Below are 12,523 nucleotides of genomic sequence, written 5' to 3'. Positions count from 1 at the left end.
CACGCGTCGGAAACACTTCGGCTGCCAGTTGTGCAGTGTGAGCTCTGCCGGGATGGGATTGCGGGTCCCAGCATGCATTGCGACTAGAGCGGGTCGGTTGACGCAGCCCCCTTAGGTCTTTTGTTTTAGCGCGAGTGCCGTTGTCTTGGTGACGGCATCTAACAGCTCCGCCCTTTCCGGTGTGAAGCCTGAGCCGCAGCGGGCGGTGCGTGGGTGCGGGCGGCTGTTGGTCGGTAATTGTAGGAGGTGAGTCTGGGGTATTGTGGCTGCGGGGGCTTCTCCCGCCTCGCCGGGCTGGTGTGAGGGCGCATCTCCCCCCCCCCCCCGAAATGTACCTGCCCGCGCTGCGGGGATCTGCCCCGGGGGCTCTCACGGGGCAGCCTCGTTTTGCCGCTCGCCCCGGTAGTGGTTTGTGCGGGGCTATGTGCAGATACGTTATCACACATTCAAATGACCAGCCCTCGCTGCGCGCAGGAGTTTGGGCGGGTCAGGGCCAGTAGGCGATGTGCCCCAGGTCATTCAGGAGGGAAACCGGAGTGGGGTCCGGAATGGCGCAGGCTGGGCTCCCCTGGTGTTCATTGGGACTAGGAGCCACTACTGCCCTGGGGTGACTTCCAGTTCCACTGCTGTGACCCTGCTCCTGTACTCAGGCCTCTCCACTGTCCCTCAGTCTGAGGGATGGTGGCCTGGTACCCCCCACTTCTGTGTTTAAACAGTCTGCTCATTAGGGATGAAGGAGCATGGCACAGCACGGGCTGTGGCGGAGAGCGAGCTCGGCTTTGTGGATGCAAGGAAGACTCTAAAGTAAGGGTCCGACTGGAGCTTCCCCACTGCAGGTGTAAGGCACTGTTTTTGTACCTTCCTTTCCTAACATAAACACAGGGTCAAGTATATATCATTCCCCCACTGCCTCCCAACACTGTATGGGATGCACAATTCCCTCCTGGAGAGAGGCTGATAGAGAGAACAAAACGCGTTTGACAGATGTGTGGTCAGTTTGCTTAAGGCACTACTGGGAGGCGTTCAGATGCTATGGTAGAGAGGATGGTATAAGAACCTATATGGGATAGAAAGTTATTCATGCTGAAGGAATTTTTCCCATGTCATTTAAGTTTGCTGCATGACTAATAAGTATGTCCCTCATTTGGATCTCTGCCCTATATTATGTTCCATGCTTCTGGTAAAGAGGGAGATTGAATGAGAGAAACATGGGAGAAACTGAACCAGAGACCCATAGTGTCTTTTTGCAGTGCTGCATAGGCAGTGGAAGGCATGTGATTAATGAGTGGTCAGGCACCACATTGAGACTGAGCAGTGTGAAATCTCACTATGGTAACCACATATGTAGCTCACACTAGTACTGATGACAGTACAAACAGCACAGTGACACCACCCATTGGTAATGATGAGCTTAGAACAGGGGTGGGCAAACTTTTTGGCCCCAGGGCCACATTGGGGTTGTAAAACTGCATGGAGGGCTGGGTAGGGAAGGCTGTGCCTCCCCAAACAGCCTGGACCCCACCCCCTATCTACCCCCTCCCACTTCCTGCCCCCTCAGAACTGCCTACCCCTCCAACGCCCCCTGCCCCAACCAGCCCCCTGTCCCTAACCCCCCCTGGGATCCCACCCCCTATCCAATCCCCGTGCTCCCAGTCCCCTGACTGCCCTGAGCCCTATCCACACCCCTGCCCCCTGACTGACCCCCTGGGACCCCACCCCTATCCAATCCCCCATGTTCCCCATCTCCTGACCCCTATCCACACTCCCACCCCCTGACAGGTCCCTTAGGGCCCCCACGCTTATGCAACCCCCGTCCCCTGAGCACCCCTCACCCGAACCTTCGCCCCATCCAACTGCCCCCTGCTCCCTGTCAGCCCTCCAGGACACCCCGCCCCTTATCCAACCCCCTGACCCGCTTACCATGCCGATCAGAGCAACATGTCTGGCGGCTGCTGCCCGGCCGGAGCTAGACATGCTGCTGCTCTGCTCCACAGGAGCTTGCAGCCCCGCTGCCCAGAGTGCTGTCCGCGTGACCATGTGGCTGCAGGGAAGGAGGAACAACAGGGGAGGGGTCGGGAGCTAGCCTCCCTGGCCAGGAGCTCAAGGGCCTGGCAGGACTGTCCCGCGGGCCGTAGTTTGCCTACCTCTGGCTTAGAATGTCCTTCTGCAGAGAAGGCCATTAGTAGTGTGGAAGGTAGGAAGCCCCAGAAACTGTTCTGGGGGAAAATTTTATTTTACAGCATCCTACAACCATCTCTTACAGGTGAAAGGACAGGCCAAACACTGAGCAAGAAATCTAAAGTGTTGGTTAATAGTTTTCATAATGTTTTAATACCTTTCCTCTTAACTGTTCTGACTTTTGCATTTCACTCTACAGGGTACTCAGATCAAATCATAACCATAAAAACGTCTTCAAATAGAAAGAAAAATGTCACGGAAGGGCTCCAAGGAAACCAAGAAAGCAAATATCTCCAGCTCCCTGGAGTCTGAAGATATTAGTTTAGAGACTACAGTACCAACAGATGACATTTCCTCTTCTGAAGAGAGAGAAGGTACCACCAAAATCACCAGGCAACTGATTGAACGGAAGGAATTGCTTCATAATCTACAATTGCTGAAAATAGAGTTATCTCAGAAAAACTTAATGATTGACAACTTGAAAGTGGAATATCTGACCAAAGTAAGAAAGTATCTGATTGTATATATGTGTGCCCTATTCCAGAACAACTGCTTAAGTATAAAAAAGTACTTCCTCATTCATGGTTCTTGAATAACTTCAATTTATAAATCAACTTCAGTTGCTCTAGCTGAAATCAGGTTGGATACAGTATAGAAGTGAAAATGTGAGCTTTCTCTTGCAATGTGCATTAGCCCTGCAGAAATCTCTAGGGGTACGAGTTCACTTTCATTCTTGACTTAATACTTCTTAGCACTTTCGGAGTACTGTACAAATTTTAATTTTCCATAATATTCCTGTAGGGTAGGAAATATCTTCCCTGTTTTTTTTATAGAAGGTAAAAGATGGGGAAATTGAGACATGAAGGAATTATTTGACTTTCCAAGGATACATCTTTAGTAAAAACAGAGCTGGGGTTAGAACTTGGGAATTCTTGTGACAATACTTTAGGTCTTGTGCTTATTACAGTCTAAACCAAAGAAAATACTAGTCCCCAGGCACTCTTACCATTCAAAGTAAAGAATTCTTTGGCAGCCTCTCCAAACACACCGACACACTACAGAGGGTTATCACTGATACATGTTTTATTTTTCTGTAGTAAATGCAAGGGACTTAAGGGATCACTAGCCTGAAAAGGTTGAGAAACACTGAATTGTAGACTTTTGAGTGGTCTTCAAATTAGAACAGCTTGTCTGTGGAAATGTGGACTGACTTAGAAGTGAGAGATTCTATATCTTGTCCCATCTCATTTACAAGAAGTGTGGGGAGGAAAGCTGAGGTAGGGGGAATGCCCTACTACAGTAGTGTATAGTTTTATTGTTACCTTTATCCTAGAACTTGTCTACACTTACAATGGTGCAGCTGCGCTTGTACAAGTGTGTCCCTGTAGCACTTAATGAAGATGCTACCTATGCTGACGGGAGACCTGGAAGGGAGTTTGCTCAGTATAGCTGCGTCACTCAGGGGTGTGGATTTTCCACATCCCTGAGCAACTGTAGTTATACCGACATAAGTTCATAGTGTAAACTAGGGCTCAATCTCTTCTGTTGATATCTGATTATAACTTGCACTTGTCTGTACATTGACTTTAGGCCAAATCCTGCAATCAAATTTGAGCAAGCAGATGCCTCGGCCTTTGTGAATCCAATTATAGAATTGGAGCTTTACTTTGTAGGTTCTTTGGGACAGGTATAATTTCTTTTGGCAGGTTTCTTTAGAACATTTTGGGGTTTTCTTAAAACAATCAAAATAGCAGTCTCCTGACTAATTCAGGCCCCTGCTATTTTTCTTAATTCTTTTAGTGAAAGATAGAATAGGGTATCGCTTTGATTAGAAAATGTTTCAGGAGAAGTTAGCAAGGTAAGCCATCTTTCTCTTTTATCTTTAATTGCTTTTAGATTGAAGAGCTAGAAGAGAAGCTTAATGATACAATCCACCAGAAGCAGCTGTTATCTTTACGACTAGACAACCAGTTGGCATTACAGCAAGAAGATGCCAGGTACAAGAATAAACAAACCAACTTCAGCATTAATATGTATTATTGATCTAAATGCAGTGGTAGGGAATAAAACATGACAGGATGTAGGTTACTGGAAGAGCAGCTTTACTATAGGTTGTATAAGCCTTTCCAGTCTAACCCTTCACTTAAAATTCCTAACTGTAACTTGCTGACTGTAACTTTAATACAAGTAAGAATCTCTGCTGTTTTGAAAACAAAGGGCTCGAGTAAGAGGAATACTTTCCCCACTTAAAATAATACATTTACAACTCTCTTTTAATAATTCTATATCCTGAATGCCTTGGGGAGATGGGAGGGAATGATGTTGAGAAAACTGTCTTTTGGCCCTGAAAGAGCCCTCATTGAGCAGAAGTGCTTCTAGTGTTTGGGTAAATATTGATTTTGACTTGAGTCTTCTGCAACGTTACAAATTGTCTAGAACCTAAAGCTAGATTTAGTAACGTGCTATTGACAAAATACCTCATTAAGGAGTTCTGTTCTCACTTCTTCTACTGACTGGTCTTAAGAAGGATTGTAAAGTGTGGTATATTATTTAGTGAAGTCTCACAACACAACAGGAGATACACAAACTCAAGCACAGAAGTTGTGACTTTCTGTAGAAGATGTTACTTCTGGTGGAATTCTGCACCCAAAAATTAAAAATTTTGCGCACAATTTAAAGTTCTGCAAAATTCTGCATATTTTATTTGTCAAAATAACACAATATAATCACACCAGTTTCAATTATTTTTGGTCATTTATTTCAAAATATCTGTCAGCAAGTATGTCTAACAATACAGACAACAAAGAAGATTCAGGAAATGCTTTTTGACAAATAGATTCCTTACTAGGCATATTAATACAGAACTCTTGAGTAATAATTCATTTAAACTAGAATGCAGAACCGTATTTCCTCACCCCTCAGAAGCAGTGCAAAGGCTTGGGGGAGTCGGGTAATGGAGCAGCGGAGGGAGAGGGAAGCAAATTGCTGGGAAGAAACCTGGGTGTGAACTTGGAGTGTTGTTGGGTATGGGTGGGAAAAGTATAGAACAGGTTTTTTGGGGTGGGTGGGAGGGAAGGGATTGTTAGGAAGCTTCCCCCATGTAGACCCTGGCTGACCCCTAGCCTTTCCCATTCGGTCAGGCACATCTGCCCTTGTCCCCCTGTGTCTCTGTGCCGTCACCCAGCCACTCCCCTCTACCTATGTCCCTGTAGGGCCCCCCCCCCATTGTCCCTTTGTGTCTCTGTGCCCAGGGGTGCTGGAACAATTTTTACAGTGGGGGTGCTGAGAGCCATTGAATCAAACTAAACCCTGTATATAATAGAAACTACTTAAAGGCAGGGGGTGCGGCAGCACACCTAGTTCCCAGCATCTATGTCTGTGCTCTCACCCAGCCAGTCCCCTGTCCCTATGTAGCTCTTCACCGCCTCCCCCTATGTCTCTGTAGCTCCCCCTGTGGCTTTATGCCTCCACTCCCATTCAGCCCCTGCCTGTCCTCCCCCACTTGCTCTTATGCACCCCTGTCTGACCTCTCCCAGCACCCTACACTGTCTGTCTCCCCATACCCTCTGTTTCCTGACCTGGCCACAGGAGCTGTCATGAATGCAGGCTCTCTTCCTAATCTGGCTGTGAGCTGCTGCTTTGTTCTATCGCCACAGTGCCCTCTGGTGGGCAAAAGGTGAAACTGCATCAACGTTTTGGCAGAAGCTGTTTTCGGCGCAAAAAAATTGAAATCTGCGGAGCTCATTAATTATGCATGTGTGCAGTAGCACAGAATTCCCCCGGGGGTAATTTGTGGCAGAACTGGTCTCAGATATAAGAGCACAGTGGCTCTTGGAAAAATGTCTTCCAATTGTGTGCTTAGTTGTGCCATCTTATGCTTATCTAAGTTTTGTCAAGTGCTCTGGCATCTGTACAGATGAAAAAGTGGTATGTACTGTATAAATTATTAGGCCCAGAGACTTAAAACAGTTTAGTGACTTAGATGCTTATCCAAAGTGGAAAAACATTCTCTCTTCTATCCTCCTCAGTCTACTACCCTAATATCCTGCCCATCAATAACTTACGCTTATCTTTCTTCAGAACATATCCCTTTTGTGGACTAACCTTGCTTTAGTGAACCTCAAAAAATATGCTGGATCAAGATTTATCCTGAAACCTTGTACAACAACCCCATTAAAACTTTTTGGGTGCTTGTTTAAAAAGCAAACAGGGTAGCCCCCCCCCCCCCCCCTAAAAAAAAACAACAACCAAAAAACCTTCCTGAAAGAACAGTTTAGATTGAAAGTGTTTTTCAGTGGAGTTCAACCAAAATACAAAAGAAGCAGGCTTTCTTTACAACAATTTTGAACCTACAAAAACATATACAAACAAACAAACTCTTTTCAATGTTCAAATGTTTGGAAGTGAACAGTTAAGGGATTCAACGAGTTTTCCAATGCCGTATAATCCTTCGTCACTCATGATCAGCCTACCTAACTTTAGGTAGTAACATTTTAAAATGTCTATTGGTAGCATATTAACATGGAGATTGGAGTTAAGGTTCCTTGTTTGAGTGTGATTTCTAGGAATCTTGGTGAGTGCATTATGATGGCTGTATGTTGGAAGTGACATGCCGTCTGTTGTGGAGGTGGTCTCTGTGAGTGTGATTATATTTAGATGATAAGGTGTGAATTGAAGTTATTTGGATGTTAACATTGCTTTAACTAGAGATGTCTTAGGCTTTGTCTACACTGGAACTTTGTCGGCAAAACTTTTGTCATTCGAGGTGTTTAAACAACAAAAGTTTTACTGATGAAAAGCGCCGATGTGAACAGCGCTTTGTCGGCAGGAGCGCTCTCCTGCTCGCAAAGCTGCTGCTGCTTGGGGGAGGGAGGGGGTGGAAGTCTTTTTATCGTCAGGAGAGCTTTCTCCTGCTGACAAACAGCAGTTACACTGCGCGCCTTTTAGCAGCACAGCTGTGGCAGCACAGCCATGTCGCTAAAAGCAAGGTAATGTAGACAGGGCCTTACTTTCTTACAGTTTGTATTTGAAAGGAAATATACTTGTGCAATCTTAATTCTAGTTAAAGATGTTTGTTTGTTTTTTGTAGGATTAAATTAATTGTGAACTCTTGTTCTCATCTGTAAAATTAGGATAATAATTTGCCTACCTCAAGTATTGTGAGGATTGATTAGTTAGGAAACAAATACTTTAGACATGCTTATCGTTTTCTGATATATTTACATAGAAAACATCAAGAGCTAATGAAACAGGAAATGGAAACCATTTTAATGAGGCAAAAACAACTAGAAGAAACAAATCATCAGTTAAGGGAGCGGGCTGGAGATATTCGTCGCAGCTTGCGTGACTTGGAGTTGACAGAAGATTATTATGAGAAATTGAAATCTCTTCCTGAAGATGAGCTTTCTATCCCTGAATATGTTTCTGTGAGTACTTTGTGTTCTGTATTGCTATTCAGAATAGAAATCATCATGGTTTAGTAACCTGTTCGTAAAGGTTTTAATGAGTACCTTGATGCAATCTTTCTGACTCAGTGTACCTGTGAAGAAAGCAGGGAGAAGCCTTTAAAACTCAGATTGTTCCACCCCCACCTCTTCCTTATATAATTCAGTCATTAAAAGTGGCATCCAAGTGGAAAGAAGAAGCCTTTTAAACCCAATCTTTAATGCCTAGTAGGTTGAAATTATAAGAGAGAACTGGATGAGATTTGTTTTACTTGCATGATAGGCAGCAGGGAGGTTAAGTGGCAAAGGAAGGAACAGGGTGAGTATACGAGTTTGAAACACAAACTTCCTGGAACAACAATCCATCTTCTCGTTCAGTTATTCCGCCCCTATTAGAATCTAAACAGTGCAGAGATGAAGGATCTTTCCTTGGATCCGTAAGAACATAAGAACTGTGGAACTCTCTGCCAGGGGATGTTGTGAAGGCCAAAACTATAACAGGGTTAAAAAAAGAACTAGATAAGTTCCTGGAGGATGGTCCATCAATGGCTATTAGCCAAGATGGGCAGGGATGGAACACCATGCTCTAAGTGTCCCTAGCCTTTGTTTGCCAGAGGCTCGGAATGGATGACGGGATGTATCATTGATGATTGCCCATTCTGTTCATTCCCTCTGAAGCACCTGTCATTGGCCACGGTCAGAAGGCAGGATACTGGGCTAAATGGACCATTGGTCTGACCCAGTATGGCCATTCTTATATGATATAGACCTTAGCGGTAAATTTTCTATACCAGGCTTACAACAGACAGTATTTTTTAGTTAAGTTTATTCTACCTAGATTTTAAACTAAAGGATATCAAGTTTAAATTGTAGTATTTTATAGGTTAATATAGATAGCAGACATTAGCTCAGGGGTTTTCAAACTGGTGGTTGTGACCCCTCAGGGTCACGAGCTATCAGCTCTGTGGGGCTGACAGCTCCTATTAAATGCCCCCTCCCCGTTTTTAATGTATAAGGGGGGTCATGCTTAGGGGCTTGCTGTGTCAAAAGGTGTAACGGTGCAGGACTCACCCCTGCAGCACCTCCTGCTGGTTGTCCTCGGGAATTAGCATCCAGCCTCCAGAGCGCCCTCTTCAGGCCGGTATCTCGCTGCCACTGCTGGCCCCCCTGTGTCCCTCCCAGGACCCTGGTGCCCTTTTAACTGGGTGCTGCCCCCTGGCAGTACCCCCACAGTTCTGGGTCTCCTCCTCCCAGGGGAACCCCAACCCACTATTCCCACTTCACCTGAGTCTTGGCGACTGCCCAGTCTCCATCTAGCCCCCATTCACTGGGGCAGACTGCAGTATAAGCCACTCATCACAGGCAAAGGGGTTTGGACCTGCTGCCTCTGCCTACCCATGGGCAGCCCCATTGCAACCCTGCACCTGTTCAGCCTATAGTCAGGCTTGCAGCTTGGGGCTTTCCAGGCCAGAGCTCCCAGCTCCCCTGGCCCTTCCCCAGCCCTGCTCCCAATCTAGCTGTCTTGCTTAGGTCCCTACAGCCAGGCCCTTCTTCCTCTACAAGCAAAGGGAGACTTAGTGGGCTTCTGACTCACAGCCTCTTATAGGGGCCAGCGGGGCCTGATTGGGGCATGGCCACAGCTGAGCCTACTTTCCCCAATCAGCCCAGGCTTCTTGCCCCGCCATGGCCCTCTCCTGGGCTGTTTCAAGCCCTGCAGGGCAGGAGCGAGTATCCACCCTGCTACAAAGGGGTTACCAATACAAATAGTCTGAAAACCACTGCTTTAGTTAGTGATTTGAATGTTTTGTTTTGGTTAGTGTTAACATTGTTTCCACTACAGTGGTGCTACAGTGATATTTTGCTGTTGCACAGAGCATGTAGCCAACATTTTAAATATGATTTTCAAATAGTTCTGAAAGAATTCAGGAACTTTACAATTATGTGTTCTCCTTACTACAGGTCAGGTAAGTCCCATTTATTCATGACATTGCGTGGAAGTTTCTAAAATTTTATAAAGGTAATAGACACCTGTTGTGGATCAAGTATAGACAGGACAGAAGTACCAGCAGATCTGTATTTCCAGACACATAATGTCAACAAGGAGAAAAAAACCCATAAACCTTAAATTACATTTTTCTTCTGAAAAGTGTCTATGTATAAATTACATCGGTGTGCTCAAAAATGTGTGTACTGAGTATTATGTGCTTGCTTTAGTGACTAAAATATAAATTTTGCTATTCTTGTCATCTCTGCATACTTCTGTTCCTCATGAAGAGTCAACAAAATTATTTCCTCACTTTCATCTGTGAAATCCTATTGTCTTCATTGTGTTTGCACAGAACTTGAATAAACTAAGGGTAGAACTTGTCATGTAGAATTTTTATTATATGAACAGGAAAAAATGCAGTCTTAATTGGTATCCCACAGCTTGTGGCAGCTTGAGTTTCTTGGACTGCAGCTAGCGAAACCATCTTTATACTTGTAAAATGAGCAGATTTAATGTAGAAGGAACTGAAACACAGTAACTGTGGAACCCCACAATACTGTATTAGTTTTGTGACTAATACAGTAGTCTAACTGAAGTTTAAGAGAATCTTGTAGCTTTTCCAACACAGAAACTAGCCTGGACATTCAAAATTTTATGTTGGCTTTCCCCTGCCTTAACCCTGCAAAATAAATTTTGGAAAGTATATAAATGCATCTAAATTGCTGTGTCGAGGACAACGAGAAACACAGACTTTCAGCCCAGTGGTTAGTGTACTCACACAGGGTGTGGGAGACAGCAGGTTCAAGGCCCCCTCTGCCTGATGAGGAGAAGGGATTTGAACAGTGCTCTGCCTCCTGTCACATGAGTTCCCTAATGACTGGGCTATGGAATATTCTAATGTGGGGCTCCCTCAGTCTCTCCTGTTGAGCTGTTGCATTTTGGATAAATAAATAGATGTTGGAGCAGGGGGACTAATCCTGGAAGATAGCTAATGTAACGCCAATATTTAAAAAGGGCTCTAGAGGTGATCCCAGCAATTACAGACCGGTAAGTCTAACATCGGTACCGGGCAAAGTAGTCAAAACAATAGTAAAGAATAAAATTGTCAGACACGTAGAAGAACATAAATTGTTGTGCAAAAGTCAACATGGTTTCTGTAAAGGGTATGAGTAGAGATTAAAGAGGCTAGGACTTTTCAGCTTGGAAAAGAGGAGACTAAGGGGGGATATGATAGAGGTATATAAAATCATGAGTGATGTGGAGAAAGTAGATAAGGAAAAGTTATTTACTTATTCCCATAATACAGGAACTAGGGGTTACCAAATGAAATTAATAGGCAGCAGGTTTAAAACAAATAGGAAGTTCTTCTTCATACAGCACACAGTCAACTTGTGGAACTCCTTACCTACTAGCCAGGATAGGTAAGGAATGGTGTCCCTCGTCTCTGTTTGTCAGAGGGTGGAGATGGATGGCAGGAGAGCGATCACTTGATCATTACCTGTTAGGTTCACTGCCTCTGGGGCACCTGGTATTAGCCACTGTTGGTAGACAGCAACAGAGGGTCCTGTGGCACCTTTGAGACTATCAGAAGTATTGGGAGCATAAGCTTTCGTGGGTAAGAACCTCACTTCTTCAGATGCAAGTAATGGAAATCTCCGAGGCAGGAGATTTCCATTACTTGCATCTGAAGAAGTGAGGTTCTTACCCACGAAAGCTTATGCTCCCAATACTTCTGATAGTCTCAAAGGTGCCACAGGACCCTCTGTTGCTTTTTACAGATTCAGACTAACATGGCTACCCCTCTGATGTTGGTAGACAGGATACTGGGCTAGATGGACCTTTGGTCTGACGCAGTACGGCCGTTCTTATGTTTCCCACCTGCCACGTGAGTGCCCTTCCTACCAGGCTAAAGTCATTCTCACACTCTCTGTCTCAATGATTAAGTAGTTATACACAGTGGAACAGTTTCAAGAGTAGAGATTAAGGGAGCCTCACATGAGAATATCTCATAACCCAGTGGTTAGGGCAGTCACCTGAGAAGTGGCAGACTACTGTTCAAATCCGTTTTTCTCCTCATCAGGGGGCTGGCCTGAACCACATCCTGGGTGAGTACCCTAACCACTAGGCTAAAAGTTATGAGGGAGTGCCTCCTCCTTCTTCTCTTGTTGCATGTGGAGCGAGACTGCCTCTGAGCATGCCTACTGGATTGAGTCCTACATGCAAGTTAGGCGTTCTTCGGCTGATCTTCCCCCAGTTTGTGACTTGCTCTGGGGCTTAGGCAGCCAGCCACCTGAAGCGAGGCTGCAGTGTGCACGCCTAAAGGCAGAAACATTGGTATCCAGGAAACTTTTTTTGCAAAAATGTAGGCGCCAAACAAGTTTAGTCACCTGTGGGGTTAGGAGGCATTTGAGCAGGAATTTTGTGAATATCAGTAGCTGCCTATGGCTTTGTCTACACTACGCAGCTTTTAGCGACATGGCTGAGTCTCAGATTTAGGTGCCAAAGTGGCAGTTAAGTGTCTGAGTTCCTTTTTGAATTTAGCCTTGTTTACCTTCACAAGGTAAAAGGAATATAATAAATAAATGTGACTTACTTGACCCAAGGAGGCCAGTTCTAGTATGCAGTAGGTCTCTGGAATGGCTCTAATGACACTATAATGTACCATCATATGGAGGACTTAAATAAAAATACAGGCATGTTTTAATCCCCACTTCTTGGTTGATAATTAGATATAAGTCCAACTTTGGAATTGTTTAAAAAAAAAAAAAAACTATTCACATATTTTATATATTGTGACAAAGTTCCTCCTCTACCGTGGTGGGTCCTGTGCTTATTAGCAGATTTGCTTGCTTCACAGATCCACCATGTGGGTTGGGAAACAGCCCAGAGACCTTCCCCTCTGGTAGAAGCCACA

General features: G+C 44.9%; 1 protein-coding gene across 3 annotated transcripts in view; it reads left to right on the top strand.

Annotated features, from left to right (window-relative positions):
• The first annotated feature begins 76 nt into the window (after positions 1-76).
• The window catches only part of PIBF1 (progesterone immunomodulatory binding factor 1), a 188,842-nt gene continuing 176,395 nt past the window's right edge, over positions 77-12,523 (top strand). Inside the window, exons 1-4 of one of the 3 annotated variants that reach the window (XM_034758353.1) lie at positions 77-246; positions 2,378-2,680; positions 4,075-4,175; positions 7,406-7,604. In XM_034758353.1, coding sequence (XP_034614244.1) covers positions 2,429-2,680; positions 4,075-4,175; positions 7,406-7,604 — 552 coding nt within the window. In that variant the 5' untranslated portion in view covers positions 77-246; positions 2,378-2,428. Of the gene's footprint in view, positions 247-507; positions 839-2,377; positions 2,681-4,074; positions 4,176-7,405; positions 7,605-12,523 lie in introns of those variants that run through there. The other 2 variants (XM_034758355.1, XM_034758354.1) reach the window with 2 other exon arrangements.

Source organism: Trachemys scripta, chromosome 1 (genome assembly GCF_013100865.1).
Source record: "Trachemys scripta elegans isolate TJP31775 chromosome 1, CAS_Tse_1.0, whole genome shotgun sequence".
NCBI classification, from domain to species: Eukaryota; Metazoa; Chordata; order Testudines; family Emydidae; genus Trachemys; species Trachemys scripta.
Note: the sequence above shows the minus strand (reverse complement) of the source record. Positions and strands in the feature narration are given on the sequence as shown.